This window comes from Schistocerca gregaria, chromosome 9 (genome assembly GCF_023897955.1).
Source record: "Schistocerca gregaria isolate iqSchGreg1 chromosome 9, iqSchGreg1.2, whole genome shotgun sequence".
Lineage (NCBI taxonomy): Eukaryota > Metazoa > Arthropoda > Insecta > Orthoptera > Acrididae > Schistocerca > Schistocerca gregaria.
Window position 1 is genome coordinate 34,056,274 of NC_064928.1, and position 20,847 is coordinate 34,077,120.

Below are 20,847 nucleotides of genomic sequence, written 5' to 3' on the forward strand. Positions count from 1 at the left end.
AGTCATTAGCTGAACATTTGGTAACATTTTCATGTGATTCAGCTCCAGAATTTAAAAATTATAGAATGATTCTTCAAAATGATAGGCCAGATTTACATTATAATGCAAAGCATTCAGTCTCAGTTGAATTCTTGTCAGAATCAAAAATGATGTGTTTAAAAATTCAGACTTTACACAGTGTAAGATGAAGCAATCCATTTTCCACCACAGTATTCTGGACAGGAAAACCATTGCCATGGCACGTGCTGGATTATGTTGATCCCAGTTTCCTTTCCTGAGACTGTATGCTCTTCACAGGGCAGCCGTGTAGGTCCTATAAAAGAACATTAAAATATCAATATTATTTTCAATAAAATCCTTAGTACTTGGAAAAATTTTCAGTATATACAAAAAGAATTAGCTAATTGGTCAAATAGATTTTAGTGTTGCTTTGAATTGTTGAAAGTGTCAAATATACAAAAATTTTAAGAATAATAAATGATAATGAAATGATAACCAGTCAAAATTACTCACATTCTATCAGCAACTATATAATAATATTATCATACAAGATCTAGAGCGTATTTAAATAACATTGCACCAACATTTTTTTTCACATGCATTTCACGAATGTACTGAAAATAAAAGTGGAAATTTGGGAATTTGTGGTAAGTTTGGCAAGGCACCCTAGACCAAGTGGCTACCCAGTGCGGCAATAAGTGCTGAGAGAGTTTAGTAACATGCGTTTTTTTACCTCCTCTTGCCATGCTGTTAGTTTTCTGTTTTTGTGGTTGGAAAATATAAATATTGTAACTTTTAGATGTTAATATCAGGAAATAGCACTTTTGTGTTTCCTCTTAATAGATAATATACCTCCTTCATTATCCAGGAACTTGTACTGTTTGCTTTACATTAAATGAAAACATAGTACAAAGATAATGCAACAGTGCTGCTTCCAACAGAGTTTGTACAACGTAAAAGGTTTTTTGTTGTTGTGGGTTACATAAAATCTTTCCTTCTAGGTACTATGAATAACAACAATGACAATTTATCAGTTCTACTTCAGATTCTATTTTATACTATTTTGTTGCAAAATGTGCAAAGTATTAACCATGCTTATGGATTTATTAGAAATAATACTAATTAGGTCAGATTTGTGCTCATAGAGGAGACATTGGGTACCAGAAGAGCACATCTAAAAGTAGATTATTGAATAGGATTAAATTGTTGGGCAAAGTCCTTCATCATATGTAAAAAACCACACATATGGTCATTGTCACTTGTGGCATTGAGGCGTGACTGGGGTGCATAATGGGAGGTACAGTCCGCGCCAGGTATCTGAGAGCTTAGTGACCGTTACTCTGAAACAGCCGGATAGCCATTGCGCATGTGCACAAGTGTGCAGCTCAGTCCAAATACATTCGGCTGCCCTCAGTGTGCCACGTGTGTACAGTACAAGTTCCACCTTTGTGTTCTTTTTCGGTATTTGTATTACTAGTACGCAGTGACTTCATACTGAATATGACGTCTATTAGTACTTCAAAACTAAAAGGCAGAAAACTGAATAGTCGGTCATGGGAGATTATGTTTAATGTTTATGGAGGCAGAGTCCTCTCACAGGATGAACATTCTGGTGGGGTAAGCTCAGCTGAGAGCTGAAGTGGCCACAGGCGTTTTGCATAGCAGTATCCAGAAAATTAAAAGGGAAGGAAGGTTTTGGAATATCACGGGAAAAGGAAATTTGAAACTCCAGATAAAAAAAAATAAACGCAAAAGAATTACAGATGTTGACAGTTTCGATTAGGTTGTTGTTAAGAGAATTGTTTACAACTTTTATCTGGCTGAAAAAGTGTGCCTACAGTGGAAAGAATTTAACAGAAGTTGAAAGAAGGAGTAGACTTCCAAGGTAGCAACACCAGTGTAAGGCAGCTACTAACGAAATTCGGTTTCCGCTGGAAGAAAACAAAATAGAGTAGGCTGATACTGTTAGAGAGAAGCAATATTAGTGAAAAAATATCATATTTGAAGCAAATAAAAAAAAAACTAAGGAAGAAAACAGTGACATTGTTTACGTTGATAAAACTTTTATTTTGTCTTACCATGTTACTGGGAAATCATGGATTGATAATACTGCTCACGGTCTCCTCAAACCGGTATCAAAGGAACAATGCCTAATAATAACTCGGCGACAAAAATGGCTTTATTTCTAATGCGCTTGTTATGTGGAAGTCAAATCAAGCAACGCGAGATTACCACAATCAAATGAACCTACAAAATTTTGAGAAGTGGTTCACAGAAAAGCTGATTCCCAATTTAAATCCAACTCTATAATATTTCTCGACAATATGCCGTATCACATTGCAAAATAAATAAAGCTACATCTTACTCAACTAAAGTCTATATCAGAAAGCGGATAACAAAGGAATGTATTCCATCCATAAAATCCTTGAAACTGCTGGTCACGTTGCTTTACGCCTTCCTCCTTACCATCCAGAATTAAATCCAATAGAAAATATTTGGTTGACTGTAAAAGGTCAGGCAGCTTTTAGGAACGTTATTTGCAATGTAACGTCTGTGAAAAATTTGTGTGAGGAGAAATTTAAATACATGTGTAAAGAAGACTGGATTCTGTTGTTCGAACACATTAAAAAAATTGAGTGGGACTACATCCAGAAACAAATACTTATCGACATTTAAATAGATAAAATAATAATAGATTTAGGTGGTGCAGACAATGATAGCGGAACTGGTTACTGTGATTTTAGCTCTGAAGATGATGGAGAACTGGAAGGAGTAGCTGTGCTGTCTGTTGATGACTGAATGTAAATGCTCGCATTCTAAGCTGATCAGATTTCAAAGAGAAAAAACCAGGACACTTTCATTTATATTTTATACTTTACTTCATTACTGCAGTTACGTCGTACTCTTATTTTTCATGCCAGGTACCTTGATATTTTGAAGTTGATAATAGACCCATGATGATGCTACAATTGAAGAACTCAAAAAAAGTGTCTTCAATATGTGAATTGGGATGGTAAATGTAAATATTACTAATCTGTAATAAGACACAAAGTAAATATTTTATCCTAAGATTTACGTTAGTAGTATTTATGAGAAGAATGAATGGATTGATTTTAGCAGTTCCTCATTAGAAAGAAGGTATTTTATTATTAATACGGTAAGTATGGTAAGTACTGTGAAATACATTTCTCTAACGTCCAACTACTAGGGAATTTGATTCTCATAATTTTTAATTAAATAAGAAATGTTACTGCACGCATATTGTTTCTCGATTAAAACTGGGACAATTACATGTCCAGAATGATGTGAAGGCTGAGACGTCTGGTCAGCCTAGCATAGCCTAGCATAGCCAATGTTCTCGGGTTGGCATGCATACCCTTGTTCCGAGCTCCACAGCAGTCCCAGCTGTGACATCACCCATGCTTTCAGATATCTGGTGCAGAGTGTACATAAGAGGCAATGGGCAGCAGCAGGGGAGGGGGGGAGAGATAGCAGGATAGGTATGCAGGAAGATGCTGTGATGCTGCCCGTGGGAGTGTGCAGGGACATGGCGCGACAGGATGGTAGGCTGCCATATTCATCAGGAAGCTGTGCTGGTTGAGGCAGGTGGGTGGGGAGGGGAAGGGGGTAAGGAGGGGTGCTGGGGGGAATAGGTGGTCTGTGTCATGCTGGTGTGGGAGCAAGGAAGATGATAGAGGGAGGATTACGGGAACTTGGTTGTGACCCAAGTCGTGCCCACCTTTTTACATAGTATGTTCAACAACTAGGTGGTCAGCTGTCTCTTGACCACAGTTTGGTGTTGGCCTTTCATGTGGACAGACAGAATGTTAATGGACACAACTACATCGAATGCTGCACAGTGCTTCAGCCAAGATAGTAGACCACATGGTTGCGGTCACAATTGTTCCTGCCTGTGACTGGAAAGGAAATACCTCTGACAAGATTGGAGTAGATGGTACTGGGAGGCTGTATGAGACAAATCTTTCACCTGGGTCTTTCGCAGGGATATGAGCCATAAGACAAGGTGTTTTGAGCAGGGGGCGGGGGGCACATAAGGTGGGTGGACAGTGGTGTAACAGTGAATTAGGGATGGGGAGAATATTTCTCATTTAAGAACACAAAAAATGGCAGTTGAAACTCTGACAGAGAACATGATTCACTGTCTCCCCCGGATGGTAGTGAGTCAAGTGGGTGGCAGTCTTTGTTGACAGTCACTGTGTATTTGTAGGAGATGATAGGTGACTTGGGAGAAATGGTGCAGCAGATCTGTTTCTGGACGAAGTGGGGAGGTAAATTTCTGTCTGTCTGAAAATCTCTGTGATTTCTTGCCATATTTGGAGAGGAACTATTCACACTCACTTTCTACAGAAACAGATTTGCACCTTGTCCCCTAGTCACCTACAATCCTCCGCAACCAACAAAGGAATGTCCCCAGTGTGGTCACTACCACCCGGGAGTGGAATAACTGAAGCATGCTCGTTTGTGTTTCAGCTGCCTCCTGTTATCCCCCAAGATGTAAAATATCCTCTACACCCCACCCACAGTGGTATTCTGCACGTACACGGTGTCTTTGTTCAGCCCTATTTCATTCCTGTTCACAATGCCTCATGGCAGGGTTTATATCCCTGTAAAAGACCTATCTCGTACATCCTTCCACTAGCACCTACTTCAGCCCTGTGACAGGCATTTCCTCCCCCTTCAACATCTGGGCCACCTGTGAAAACAGCCATTAGTCTACTGATTTAGCTCAAACCACTGTGCCACTGTGCTGCACCCTGCTTGGGCATGACCTAAAAAGCTCTCTGTCTGCACAAATGATCACTTCAATATGGTGCAAAGACACCTGAACCATAGAGTTGCCAAACATGCTGCACAAAACAGTGTGCTTGACATCAGTACTGCTTAACTGTCCATGCCATCTGGAGTCTTCCTACTAACATTAGCTTTCCTGAATTGCACAGGTAGGAACTTTCCCTACATGATGTCCTTTTCCCATAATCATCCTATGCTCAATCTTCGCTACTCCCTATTCTTCATCTGCCTCTCTCCTGTCCGCTGCTTGCACTCCATCCTCATACTCACTTCCCATCCACATGGTGCACCTGCATAATCCTTCCCTCCCCCAGACCATCCTAACATAACTGCAACATTCTGTTACCACCACATCTTTACACTTCCCATAGCAAGCACCAAAGCATCCCCTTTTGTACACTCACAGCCATTCCCAGCTAAGATCACTGTGCACTGCAGTTCGACCTTTAGAGGCCCCCAGCAGTAGGATTGACTTTCTGAAACCATGTATAAGTGATTTAGATTAAGATTGCTGGTATCACACTCTGGTGAATCCTCATTTGCGATCAATCAATGAAAAAAAATATTTCAGAATTTTTGCATGACTTTCTTTAGCTTTAAAAAAGGGCTGTAGCATAATGGGTATGCTAAGGTTGTGGCTTTGAATGTCGTTCGGTGCTTAACCTTCTATTTTTCTTATTGTAATGATTTTCTTCATTATTTTTATTCAGTTAATTGGTTTACACAGTTTTTTATTTGTATTCCTTTGTCATACCATTTTAATCAAAGTTTTAATTCCCATTGACGGCGTCTCATGATTAATTCGTGAGTGCATGGCACGCATGGACCCTTCCCGGGCTGCTTGTCCTTCAGCGTGCCCCTCTCTCCCTCGTGCTCGCTCCTTCCCCACTGCTCCCTTCTTCCCGAAGCCCCCTCTCTCCTCTTCCTCGCTCCTTCCCCGAGCCCCTCTCTCCTCATCCTTGCTCCTTCCCCGAGCCCCTCTCTCCTCATCCTTGCTCCTTCCCCATTGCTCCATCCTTCCCCAAGCACCTCCCTCAGCATCATTTTCCCCCACTGCTTCTCCTTCCCCCCCTCTCGGTGTTCTTATTTATGTTGACCTGGCTATCCACCTGGTTCCCTATATTCCTTGTAGTTTTGTTCCTCTTGCCTGTTCTCTATCATCCTTTTTGCTCTTTGGGTGTGACCTCCACTTCTAAATTCTCTGCCTCTAGTGTGAGTCATTTGGGAAAGAACTCCCTCCCTAGTGTCTACAGTGTGAATCCCCCGCCCCCCTTCCTACACCTCTTTCTTCTCTGCCATAGGCCTCCTCTGCCCCACTACGTCAGCAGCATGTGTAGCAAATCTGCATGGTGGGGCCGTGCACCCATCTGGCTGAGCCACCTGAGAACACAGGAATGACACCAGTGATACCTGAGCTGTTGCCTCACCATGTATGCCGAGGTGTGGTTGCTTGTCATCTTGCAGCACCAGGCAATGGCCTCAGTGCCAGATGGCTCATTGGCACCCATGGGAGAGTCCCTGATTGGAGTGGGTCGTATCAGGGTGCATGCTTGATGCATGAAGCGCATCAAGCTGTGACGGTCTGGCTGTTCTCAAATGGCCGTCTCTTTGAGGAGTACCAAATCACTTAATGTTGCTTCGCATGACCCTGCAGCCTTCCCTTCCCTGGCTGTACCCTGGGAGGAGAGCCACATTTGCTGCTATTGGATGAAATACTTTAATTGCTACCTGGCTTGAACTAGGACAGATAGGGACACATTCATCACCACAAAGCCATGGATTTTTGTCCACCTGTGCTTGTAAATTGTCACGATCACCACTCTCCACACTCGGCAGATTGCCCAGCTTACAAGAAAGAAAAGATGATCCAAGAGTGTACATCCCTGGATTGTCTGTCTTACAAGGACAAGGCTTCCCTGGCATCTTCAACCCCTTCTTCTCACTTCAAATCAGACCCAATTTTTATGGATGTTACCCTATCCTCACTGGTGATGGCCACACACCTCCTCTTAGTTTCTTTATGTCTAACCTGGACTCTTGTGACAGGATAATCCAGTGTAATTGCAACGAAAATCTCCGTCACTTACCAGAAATACAACACCTAGTTTCCTCTTATTCTGCATTCTGTCTTGCACTTCAAAAAACACACTTCTGTGATGACCACTCTCCATTGTTTCCTGGTTTTTGTGCATTCTGTCAGAGACATCCGGTGCCGAGATAGCATCTGCAGGGGTCTGCACTTTGGTTCACACTGATGTCATTATTTCTGGATCCCCCTTCATACTAAACTGGAAGGAATAGTGGTACGAGTATAATCGACGCCAACAATGACTATTTGCAATGTATACCTCCCTCCAGGCAGGACACTTCCTCATGTTGTACTGCTTACCTTAATACAGCAACTTCTGCCCCTGTATCTCCTACTCAGGGACATCAATGTGCATGACACCCTTGGGGGAGAAGTGCCACTTCAATGGGCTGGGGGTCTTCTAATTGGTCAACTTATTACAGACATTGATTTGTCTCTCCTTGATGACTGTTGTCCTACAGCTTCACTGCTGCTAATGGTACTTTTCTGCCGTTGGTCTCATGATCTCCTCCACTGCTGTCGGGGCTTCACTACAGTGGTTACCCCATCATGATCTTTATGACAGTGACCACTTTCTGGCAACTGTTGTTCTTGTGCTGCCGCGAGGCAGACAGGCCCCCGCCTTGGGCATTCTGTAGGGCCAATTGACCTTTATGTACGTCTGCTGTGCACTTTGACTCTTCTCTTTCAGATTGCATTGATGCAGTTGTGCAAGACATCTCTGATACTAGTCTTCATGTCACTGGCATTGCTATCCCCTTTACCACAGGCTCCCCTAATTGTCGACGGACCGTGCTGGATCAAGAATATAGCAGTTGCTGTCCATGACTGCTGACAGGTGCTGCAACAATTTAAACAACATGCTTCACAGACTGACATTATCACTTTTAATCATCTCCTTGCTGAGGCTCGTTACCTTATTAAGCAGAGTAAGAAGGAATGCTGGGAGCACTATGTTTCCTTCCTGGAGTCTTATGCCTCTTCATTCTAGGTTTGGTCCAAGCTCCATAGCCTTTCGGGCCGCCAGCAACAATCAACTATCCTGGGTCTTATCCTACAAGGTGTTCCATGTACTGATCCATTTGTCCTTGCACAACACCTCCAACACACTTCGTGATAGCATTAGCATCCTCTACCTATCCTGCCACCTTCCTGTGTCAGAAACAATTAGTTGAGTGTTTGTTTGAACTGCTACCAAGCTGAAGCCTATAGTGAACCATTCACTGAATGAAAATTCTTGCAAGCTCTTACCTCTTCATATGAGTTGGCCCCTGGCCTGGATTCCAACTGCAACCAGATGATCCAACACTTGGACATTACCCAGAGGCAATATCTACACAGGGTCTTCATCTGCATTTGGCTCATAGGTGTCTTCTCCTCACAATGGCAAGACAGCGTAATTATCCCTGTACTTAAATCTTGGAAGAACCCAATGTCTCTCGACAGCTTCCAGGACTTTGTAAACTGCTCAAGAGGATGGTTAGCTTTCAACTATGTTGCGTACTCGAGTCTCGGGGCTTTTTGTCCCCATATAGTGTGGTTTCCAGGAAAGATAATCTACAACTGACCATTTACTCACATTGGAAACAGCATCTACAGGCTTTTGCTAAACGCCAACAGCATCACAGTCTTACTTGACCTACATACCCTCCATGACTGGGGTTTTCACAGGTCCCTTCCCATTTTTATCCACGAATTTGTATCCTATCGGCACTTCTGGGTTCGGGTTTGCACTTCACTTAATACCCCTTGGATCTAGGAGAACGGTTTTGTCCAGACTAGATAATGGTGGTCAGGTTTATGGCTCGGTATCTCCTTCCATTCTGAAACTATTTGACCTTGTTCATTATTATGTGGTGCGCCTCACTGTAGGTGCCTTTTACACTAGTCCAGTTGAGTCTCTTCACAGAAATGGGATTTCCCCTCTATAAATATGACAGTGACAACTCCTCATCTGATATGTAGTCAGTTCCCTGACTGTCCCGTGTACACCATCCTCTTCGCAAACAATGTATGTGTCCCTCCTGAAACCCTCATGTGGGATTACCAGTTGGAATGCATCTCTTTTCCCCCTGTCATGATTTACATCTCCACTATATGGGATGTGCCCCGTGTATTTCCTCTCGCATACCACCTTGGATGGTGCCTTGACCAGGATTAGGACTGACCTATTTCAGGGTCCTAAAGACTCTGTGGCCCCTAAGATATTCTGGCATCTTGTGTGTTCCATCCTTCAAGAGTTCCATGGTGCTACCATCTTCTACAGTGATTGTTCTAAAACAATAGACAAGATGGGATACAAATTTACATCTCCTACTGGCATTGAACATCAATTACTGCTGATATCATGGAGTGTGAGCTGCTACCGATTAACAAGGCCCTTCATTTTGTTACTCAGGCCTCCCTCCACATTGTTTTCTTATTTACTGACTCGATGAGCAGCCTACAGTCCATAGTCCGACGCTACTCTTGTCACACTTTGGTCTGTGCTGTCCGTGACCTCCTTTCGGCCCTTGGCTGTGCCCCTGCTCAATTGTCTCTCTCTGGATCCCAAGTCATGTCGGCATCCCAGGGAATTAACTGGCTGACCATTTGGCTAGAGAGGCTCCTTCCTTCCCCTCTTTCTTCTCTGCCATAGGCCCCCTCCGGCCCTCTAGGTCACCAGCATTTGGACCAATCTGCATGGTGGGGCCATGTACCCATCTGGCTGAGCCCCTGAGAACACAGGGATGACACTATTGATACCTGAGCTGTTTCCTTTCTTGATTTCAGGTGCAGATATGTGGACACACATCAAATTTCTCTTTGCCCAAAAGTGGAATGACATCTCGTGCGCTACTGCTCTCAGTAATAAACTCCGCAAAATCAAGGAGACTACTGCAATTTAGCAGTCCTCCTTCCACTCCTCTAGGAAGGAGTCTATGTCTTTAGCAACCTACGCATCTTTCATACTAGGCTCATTCATTGTTTTCTCTAGCATAACGAGCTACCCCACAATGTGACAGTGGATCCAGACTGACGGTATCCCATATATTGGTGGAATGTCCCATGCTATTGGTCCTTTGTACTAAGTATAGCCTTCCAGATCCCTTGTCTTCAATATTAGCAGACGATTCATGGATGGTTGAACTGGTCCTTCGTTTTCTACATGAAAGTGATTCTTATTTTCAATTAAAAGGTTTTGCTTTACTCGTGGAACCAGGAGCAGGTTGGTTGTGGTTTTCGCGTTTTCTGGGTCGAGGACCTATGACAACTTTCCCTAGTGAAGACTTCTCTTTCATCCCTCTGTTTTTCCAGTTTTTTAGATTTGACCTACAATTTTTTGCCTACTACTGTCTTTGTTCTTAGCTTTCTCACTTTATAATGTGACCCCTCTGACTGGATCCACCCACTTTTATCAGACACTTGTATCTTATGCAATTAATTTTTTTGCTGTTTGGTTCCACAACTCCCCTCAATCAATCAATAATCATTTTAACTTCATAAATTGCTCTTTTTTCACTCTTTTTCCACTTCGAATCTTTGTGCATGTGAACCTAATTATTTTTATTTATCTAGCATAATGTTTAAACAGTTGAAAATGTTGATCTCTTAGTTGAAATAATTTTTTTCAGAGACTGTGCAATGGTGTCAAAAATGTATTTTTCATTACAAGATGAGCTGCTGCCTTTTTTATGGTAATCATCTTACAAACATTTAAAATATAAACTCTTATTGCGCTATGGACAAAATAATGCAGGTCAAGATTTAAATGAAGGTAGGGGTTATAAGTAAAACAAAATTCAATCAAAACGAGGAATAGAAATAATGAATGCAGTCAAATGGATGAAAATATAGGGTTATAAAATGTAGGAAATTAATTACACTTAAAAAATAAAATTAATTGAAATAACATGAACAACGTTTCCAAATGGTAAAGTGGAAAAAGAATTATGCAAAGAAAAGTGTGCAAATTAAAATATGATATGATAATTAAAATGTGATAAAGGAACAGAAATAAAAAATCAAATTTAAGCCATTTAATTCAATAAAAATATCAAATTGACAATTATCGAATTTGCAACCTTCTGTATGTGAGGCCAATACTCTATCCATTACGCTACACAACTATTTTATGCATCAACACTTGAACATCACGTAAAATTCAGAAAATATTTTCTTTTCATTGGTTACTCGCAAATGAGTGTCCAGGGTGAGTGAGAGTGTTTCTACACCCGATGAAGAACTTTGTCCAATAGCCTGACAGTATCCAATGGTCTGTGCCTGTCTGCTACTCAAGGCCTCCTTTGTGCAGTGAATAGGAAACTATCCCAATCTATATTGTTATTACTCCATCGTTGTGTTTACTATATGTATTATAGGGAGAAACTGATCAATTCAGTTTCTATCTTTCCATTAAGAAATCATTGCCCTGACTGTGCTAAAATGTATAGTTTCTTCATTACATGTGATTTAAGTGACTGAGTGTCACACAGTTTGCTCTTCATTGAAATGAACATTTGATTTTATCATTAGTTTGTTCCATGTTTCTGCATTCTGTCTATCATCGAGCTGGAAAAGCCTGGGTCAATGCAAATTGCTTCATTATAAAATTAAATGTGTGACCAACATTCCTTTAATAGGTAACACTTTCCAAGAAACAGCAAACCTATTTCAGTCACATAAAGTGAAAATAGCTTAAATACATTCTACAATCAGAAATACACAGAATCACATGTAAAACTTATTCAAGCTATATATATATATATATATAGAGAGAGAGAGAGAGAGAGAGAGAGAGAGAGACACACACACACACACACACACACACACACACACACACACACACACTCTCACACTGTACACTCATTAACATAGATTAATATAGATCTTATGACACTCCGTATCTTGACCTTAATTTAGCGAAGGAGTTAAAAAATTCACCAATCGCAGTGACAAGGCTTTTTGAATCAGCACTTTTGTTTTGGGCGGATCATATTCATTAGAGCCATGCAAAACAAATGGCTAAATCAGAGCACTAAACGATGACTCTTCACTACATTTCCAATAAAATTATTATTTTTATAATTACTGGTAGGTATTAATAGGTAACATAATTTATGAAATGTATGTACAGTAGTAGCAAGGAAAACAATCTATGGGATGTTGTAGCAAATCTTGCTTTGGCTCTTCATGGAGTTGACTCATCACACAACAATAGTATGTGTAAATGTAGCTTTTTTTTTGTCACATTTTATGTTCAGTTTTGTCTACACTACCTTTTTGGACAACTATGTTTTCTTTGGAATTGACATTGTTCGTTAAAAAAAAATAAAAAAAAAAAAAAATCTGAAGGATCTGTAATGTTAGTGAAATTCCTGCAGGTGATAGTGAATTTTAATACTTTCTTGCCTGTACAATATAATGTCTCACAGGCACTGTGCATAACAACACAGAGTGTCCCAGGTGGAATGGTCAGTATCCAAGGATATGACAGGAAGTACCGTTCAAAGCAAAAAAGTCTAGTAAACATGGGCTCTCAAATGGGTACCTTAAGGGCTATGAGCACTTGCTCATTTTCACTATTGTAAGATATAGGCCTTGTACTGAACTAGTGCTTACAGCTGTTGCAGTGAGCACAGTATACACCTGTTCAAAAGCAACTGTTGCACAATAACTTGAAAGTGGGGGAAGGGGGAAGTGAAGGGAAAAAGACAATAGCCAGCCACATACAGAGTGGGTCGAACCATTTACTGTAACCTTTTGCCAGAATTAGAAATATACATATGAGTTCTCTCAGGTTTTCTCCGCATTATTAATTAATGGTATTCTGCTGAGTCATTGTTTCCATGTTAAGCACAATATTTTGACCATGAATCCAGCTAGAAAGAACACATAATGACAAAACTTGCAGCACCTGAAAAAGACGGCTAGGTTGGTCGACAAAATATTGTGCATAAAATGGAAACAACTACTCAGAAAACATGCAGGTTAACATCTGTAATTGTATATGAATGATAAACCTGCAGATTTTGAAATCCACTGTGCTACATTTCATAACAACATTCTTGTTTTTATCCTGTGTAGAAAATTAGAGAGTAAAAGTAATAGAAGAGTTTTGCTATTTGTGCAGCAAAACAACGGATGATGGCTGAAGTAAAGAGGGTATAAACTGCAGAGTGGCAAAAGCAAGAAAAGCGTTTCTGAAAAAGAATTGATTAACACTCAGTATAAATGTAAGTGTTAGGAAGTGTTTCTAGAGTGTCGCATTGCAAGGAAGGCAAACATGGATGATAAAATGTTCAGTCAGACAAAGAGAGAGAAGAAGCTTTTATAATGTGGATCTGCAGAAGAGTGCTGAAGGTTAGATTGGAGAGATTGACTAATAGAATTAGGGGAAGGGGAAAATAGAAATTTGTGTAACTAGTTGAGTAAAAGATAGGACACATCCTTCGCATCAAGGAATAGTTTGGATATGAAGAGAAGTGGGCGGGCAGGGGGTTGGGGGATGCAAATAACTGTAGAGGCCTGACTATAGCAAGCAGGTTCGAATGGATGTAGGTTACAGTAGCTACTGCCACATGAAGATTCTTGCACAGGATGGATTAGGGTGGACACTTGCATCAGACCAGTCTTGGGACTAACAACAGCACAGGTATGTCTCAATTATTCGAAATATCTGAATATTTTCTTTTTTAGTTTTATCTGAATCCTGTTAAGTATACAGGACTTGTTTCAGGACAGTAACTCTGGATAAGATGCTACCACAGAAAGTAAGAACAATAAAAAATTATTAAATGATATAGATAAGTTCCTGATACTTATCTATAACACCTATTTAGAGAACTGTAACTTGTTAATTAGTCAGGCATCCACCTACGGTAGAGATCAGTGATGGTAAATCTGCTCCCTACACACAACTGAAGTTAAACGTCCATGGGGTGGAGTGTAGCTGTCACCACGCATTTAACTTTGTTCCAGTACACAGTCAAGGAAAACATGGAACGTTTGTGGCAGCCAATAGTTCTCCCATGCAACTACTAAATCAATTTATGAATAAAAGCATGAAGTTAATAACTTGATTGATGCACTATCAGAATTTATGCTACTGTATGCCATCGTCTTTCAAGAGTGCATCCAGGATATTATTAATTCTTATTCAGATACTTTGGCTGACAACCCATCAGCCATTCTTAAGATGAGTCACTTGCAAGATTTTTGAATCACTTACACAGTATCGTAGAGTAATCACGAATGTGTCAGAGACGACACTGTTGGCAAAGAGAGCATCAGTTAAAGAGAAAACTTTATGCGTCAAAGAGTAAAAAAAGAAGAAAGTGCAGTCAGCAGTACCTGGTTTATTATTATGGATGGCCTGTTTTGGAATGCCAGGAGTGGAAATGCAGTGTACAGCCACTGCAGATTTACTGGGCTGTGGAACACAAGTGTATCACTGGTGTCCTATGAAATATTTTTTTTACAATGCATATGAACCACACTCGCACCACGCCTGGGTACTTGCTGCACTTTGGCGGGTTCGTGCTTGGCTACCACTGGGCCCCAGACATTGCAGCATAGTTTAACTTTTGTGCCGCATATCTACAATCTTGCTATTCTATTCCCCCCCCCCCCCCCTTTTTTTTTTTTTTGGAAATTTATTCTCAATTTTCGGTTGTCAGTATCAAAACATTCTCCACTGTTTTTCATTCATTTATTCTTTCTACAATCTTGCTATTCTATTCCCCCCCCCCCTTTTTTTTTTTTTTGGAAATTTATTCTCAATTTTCGGTTGTCAGTATCAAAACATTCTCCACTGTTTTTCATTCATTTATTCTTTCTTTGTTCACCTTCTCCTATCCGTACTCTGGTTTGGCGTTTCCGGTTCTCCTTCCTTTCTGTTCGCTCCTGAAGGCTGGCTCACACGTCTGACACGTAACAGGTGACTGTGGCACCCGTAATTCCCAGCCGCAGGTTGACAGGTAAGGTAGGCTAGCAGTTCAGGGAGGGGTGATAGCCTGAACTGCTACCTTCCCAAATTGCCAATTGGTCCCCCTGTCAGGTGTTCGGTAAATTTGACCTGAGGTGTGAACAATCACGTAAGGTGCACCCCCTTCTGGAGGGTGCCCCCAGTCAGAAGGAGCACACCTTCGGAGGTGCCAGCAATAGCGGGGGATTTTCTCGCAACGAGCCAATCGTCTCCAGTCGGTGGCTGCGAAACGTAAACGGAATGGAGCTAATGATTCAGAGACCCTCGCAGCTGCACCATGGTTCTTCACAGTTTCACATACTGAAGACGCTCAGTCCTCTACTATGATAAATCCGTTTATTATTCAGAAAGGTGTCGATGCAATTGCTGTCCTGTGAAAACCTGCACTGGTTTGTGCAATGGCACTTTGCTTTCAAAGATTACTTCCGATTCTCAAGCACGACAATTGCTCGCAACTTCGATCCTCCATGGCTATCCTCTCCGTGCCAAGGCCCGTAGAATTCCGAATTCTTCCCGTGTTGTTATTTACACTGGGCTGCTCGACGTCTGACTGAGGCGGAAAACCGAACGTACCTCTCCGATCAGGGTGTCACTGACGTCCATTGGATGATGAAGAAAGTAGATACCTCCTTACTGCCCACACACACTCTCTTTCTCACTTTTACTAGAGTGGTTCTTCCGTCAAACATCGAATATATCACAGCCAGGTCGAACTCGATGTGCTGCTACTAGTGTCACTGTTATGACCACACTCGAGAGTCCTGCCACACCCTGCCAAATCTGTAATTTGTATCGGGGATGCTCACGAGGATGACTATCTGCCTCCGCCTCCCCGCTGCTTCGACTACGATGGCAAACATGCCACCTCCTCCTGCGACTGTCCCACGTATCTCGACAAGCGAGCTGTCCGAGAGACCCGGGTGAAGGAAAAAGTGCCTTACCTTGTTGCTCGCAAGTTGTCAGCTAGGGAAACCGTGTGTTCTACCATTTGACACCTACAGTATTGTTCTTGCTACATCTTGCTCCATGGAGGTTGTGGCCACACGCGTGTAACCTCAAATTTAGCACCATTGCTGTGAAATCGCAGAGCTTCATGGTTGCGTCCCTGTCTCCTCCTCCGGCTATGGAAAACGCCACCAAACTTTTCCCTCACAGGGTGAAGTCATCAGCTACACAACTGACAGCCTGGAAAGGACAGAAGGAATACTCCCGTGAAGACTTCCTACGTCCTTCCGGCCGACCTACGTCCGAGTCTCACTCTGCCAATCGGAAAGGCTTGCAGAAGTTGAATAAAGTCAAACGGTATTATCCTTCGCTGACTCAAAGATCCTCTTTGACGGTGTCACCACGTGATACCCTCACCTGGCAGACATTTGTGTCACCGGTGCACGACACCCACCTTTTTTCCGTCCCGGACTAAGCTGGCCGACAGGAGGAGAATGCTAACACTTACGTCAACCTCGTGGAGTGGAATCCTTCTCTCTCTGTGTCCTGTAGCAGTGAGTCTTTGAAAGCTGGCACTCGGCAGCTGCCGAGGTGATACCCCTTCATTTTTTATTCTCCGTGACCCTCCCTCAATGGAACGTTCGTGGCCTTCGATTCGACAAAGAGGACTTGAGGCTGCTTTTAGAATCACAGCGACCACTTGTTCTCTGCCTTCAGGAAACAGAACTGCATCCTCCCGACTGCTTTGAGCTTTCACATTTTTTCCCTGTCTGTTTTGAAGCCGGCATTCTATCTCGTGGGGGAGTCGTGCTGCTCGTACGAGATGACGTTCGTAATTGACCCGTCTCCCTGACGACGTGCCTTCGAGCTGTTGCAGTTTGCCTTTTCCTTCCTCACTTGACCTCTGCCTCGACGCAGAAGCACCCACTTTCCTTTCAGAATCCACACACACCTATTTTGATTTGGACCTATCCTTCTGCATGCCCAGCTTGCCCGTCACCTCGAGTGGTCCCTTCTCTCCGACACAAACTCGAGAGACTATTTCCCGTGTGCTATCCGTTTGGGACTCTTACCCCAACTACACTCACACCCAAATGGCAGCTTTCTGTGGCAGATTGGAGGCTTTACTCCTTTCTGGCGACCTTCGACAAACGACATTTCCCCAGTTGTGATGCCCAGTTGCAATATCTTACAAATGGTATCCTTACTGCCGCAGAACGTTCCGTTCCTCACACTTCTACTTTACCATGTTGTGTCCCGGTCCCGTGGTGGACTGAGGCATGCCACTGTACATTTCACTTGTAGAGCTGTGGCCTCCACGTTTTTAACAGTCATCCTACGATGGGAAACTGTATTCGTTATACACAGATGCATGTACAGTGTCGTCGTGTTCTTCGGGACAGCAAAAGAGCTAGCTGGATTTCATTCAGTAGTTCTTTAAATTGCTCCACTCCCTCTTCTGTTGTGAGGACCAATTTCCTAAGGGTCTCTAGGACCAAGATCCATTCCTCAATTTCCAACCTGACAATAGCAGACGATATCATTGTGGGCCTTATTGCTAACTCCAGCATCTTAGATTGGCATTTTGCGGAGACCTCCCACTGTCACTCTGCCTTCCTCCATCAGAAACAAGTGGAGGAGGCTTGGGCAATACCCTTTTCTTCTCCGAATCGTGAGTGCTACAATGCTGCTTTCAGTATGAGGGAGCTAGATCGTGCTCTCACTTTATCCTGATCCTCTGCCCCAGGGCCAGATGCTGTTAACAGTCAATGTTGCAGCACCTTTCTCATGCAGGCAAGCATTTTCTACTTAATACGTACAACCGCATCTGGCAAGAGGGCACATTTCCAAGACAGAGGCACGAAGCCACTGTCATACCCATACCTAAGCCCATTAAGGACACACACATTCCTTCTAGCTACCACCTCATTTCTCTCACCAGCTGTGTTTGCAAGGTGATGGAACATATGATGGCTCTAATCTCACACTTTACTAACCACTTACTAACCACTGCACAGTGTGGATTTCGAGCACACAGTTCTGCAGTTACCCACCTCGTCACTTTGTCCACCCATGTCATGTATGGTTTTCTGTGGAAATCTCAGACTCCACCTGTGTTGTTCAATTTGGAGAAAGCCTAAGACATCTGCTGGAGTACTGGTATCCCCTGTTCTCTCTACATGTGGGTCTTTCATGACCGCCTGCTCTGCTTCCTTCAGGAATTTTTCAACGTACGTGTGGGTTCTGCCTTGTTGGACACCTTTATCAAGGAATACGGTGTGCTTTAGGGTTCCGTCATGAGCGTCGTCGTCTTTGCTATTGCCATTAATCCTACAATGGCCTGTTCTTGCAGAGCATCTCCGGCTCCCTTTTCATTGATGATTTTGCCATCTACTGCAGTTCTCCAAAGACCTGTCTCCAAAGACCTGTCTCATCGCAGGAGAGCTTCTGTAAAGTTTGGAAGGTAGGAGACGAGGTACTGGCAGAAGTAAAGCTGTGGGTACCGGGCATGAGTCGTGCTTCAGTAGCTCAGTTGGTAGAGCACTTGCCCGCAAAACGCAAAGGTTCCAAGTTCGAGTCTCAGTCGGGCACACAGTTTTAATCTGCTAGGAAGTTTCAAGACTATGGGTGTTTATGTATGCATCTTCGCGTCCATCCCCTCTTATGCCATCTCAATACTATCCACCACTATGGCATCTGTTAAGCCAGTGGCACCTTTTACAGTAGCCCAGTTGAGAGTCTGTATGCAGAAGTGGTGAACTACAACTGTCCTACCACCATGACCTTCTTCTCAGCAGACATTTATGCCATTTGTATGCCATGTGTGGCCACCCATCCTATGTTTCTCTGTTACTTCCTGTGGAGTTCGGTTTCGGCTCTTGTTCTGGCAGCTTAACTTCACACTACCTGCAACTTCCACGGTGGGTGTAAACCCTTCACCACCTTGCCTTCGTGCAGCAGCCCTGGTTCACACTGGCCTTCATTTGCTTCTTAAGGACAGTACTCCAGCCTCACTGTATCGTTGTAAGTTTCACAATCTTTGCAATAGTACCTTTGTGTACACTAACAGTTTTTGTTCTGACGGTGGTGTCAGGTGTGGCTTCGTCACGGCACTGACATTTTACGGTATCAGCTTCTGGAACATTTCTCAGTATTTACAGCAGAGCTGTTCGCCCTGTATCAGACCACGCAGTCCATCCGGAGAGACAGGCTTTTCAATTGCGTCATCTGCTCAGACTCCCTCAGTGCCCTTCAAAGCCTTTGTGTGCAGTACACGATCCATCCCCCTAGTGCAACAGCTCTAGGAAAGCTGGCACGTCACTCTGACAGGAAACGAAGGCGCTGAGGCTGCTACCGGGACTGTAGTCCTCGTACCTCAGCCCGCTAATTCTTATATTCCCTCCGATGATCTCTGTGTTGCCGTCTGTCAGCAGGTGATGTCACTTTGCCATCACCACTGGTACTCCTTTCATGGGAACAAGCTCCGGATTTTTTGGCATCTCCTGGCAGCTTGGATGACCACCTCTTGACCCTATCCCCGTGAGTTCATTTTCGCTAGGTTGTGTATCAGGCACTGTCTTTTTAGCCATCGCCATTTGTTAAGTGGTGCTCCCACACCACTTTGTATTCACTGCGCTCAGCTTCTGATGGTCCACTACTTCCTGATGGAATACCCTTTTTGTAACCGCTTACATTCTCGTTTGTCTTTGCCGTCTGTTATTGGCCATTTTAGCGAACGACATTTGGGCTGTCGACCATGTTTACTTTCTATACATTGTAACAATATTGCGAAGGCCATTTAATTTTTAGTTCATGACCTCAATTTCTTTATGGCATATTTTATATACCTTTCTCCCTGTCCTTGTTTTTAGGCATATACCGTGATAGCGTTACGGAGATGTTTAACAAACTAAAGTGGCAGACTCTGCAAGAGAGGCATTCTGCATCGCTGTGTAGCTTGCTCGCTAGGTTTCAAGAGGGTGCGTTTCTGGATGAGGTATCGAATATATTGCTTCCACCTACTTATACCTCCCGAGGAGATCACAAATGTAGGATTAGAGAGATTCGAGTGCGCACGGAGGCTTTCAGACAGTCTTTTTTCCCGCAAACCATACACGACTGGAATAGAAAAGGGAGGTAATGACAGTGGTACGTAAAGTGCCCTCCGCCACACACCGTTGGGTGGCTTGCAGAGTATAGATATAAATGTAGATTGTGATTAATGTGTATTCGTTTTTAATTCCTCTCTTTGTCGTGTTCTACAGCTGTGACGGGAGCACATACGACCCTAGCGTATAGAATAATTGATAATTTTCACATTTTGGACCATCTCACCACAGCTGAATGAAACACAATTTTCATGCCATACGAATTTCACCTGTATTCTCTGCAAGTCATCTTCAGTGGCCTGGAATACGTACATATTTTTACTATGTAGTTTTACATTTTGGTGCAATGTACCTATAGGTCATAAACAGTTCTGGTGGTTGGTTTATGCTATGATGTAGATATATTTTAAATTCTAGTTACAGGTTGCGTGAAGGATCATCTACATATTACATTTCTGTTCTTATAATTACCACTTGTGGCTTTTTTCCACATTTCACAGCACTAGGAATTTAACACCTGTTTTGAGCAATGTTTTGGTTTGTGTTGCCAACTTTTAAATGTTGTTGCCGAAGATTGAATGTTCTTGCCAACATTCGAGTGTGATTTTTGAAGTATATGTGATCTGATTGTGTATCCGTGTGTGTGTGTGTGTGTGTGTGTGTGTGTGTGTGTGTGTGTGTGTGTGTGTGTGTGTGTCTCCAGAAGGCAAAGGGAGAGGGAATTTTTTCTTATTTGTGAGGGACAATTTTTATCTCATCATTTCTTTTATTAAGTGTTCTAGGGAGCCTGTACTGATGTACGTTTGCTCATTTATCATGTTTGTTTTCATCAATGGCTTTCTGAATGTGGAAGTTTTCTTGCATTTGTATAAGATTATTCCCATTATTTTAATTTCTTGTTCCATGTTTAGGGATGGTGGTAATTG

At 42.7% G+C, this 20,847-nt stretch overlaps 1 protein-coding gene across 1 annotated transcript in view; it reads right to left on the minus strand.

Annotated features, from left to right (window-relative positions):
* Positions 1-250: 250 nt before the first annotated feature.
* The window catches only part of LOC126292083 (disheveled-associated activator of morphogenesis 1-like), a 113,586-nt gene continuing 92,989 nt past the window's right edge, over positions 251-20,847 (minus strand). The window contains exon 14 of the mRNA XM_049985892.1: positions 251-313. Coding sequence (XP_049841849.1) covers positions 251-313 — 63 coding nt within the window. The remainder of the gene's footprint in view (positions 314-20,847) is intronic.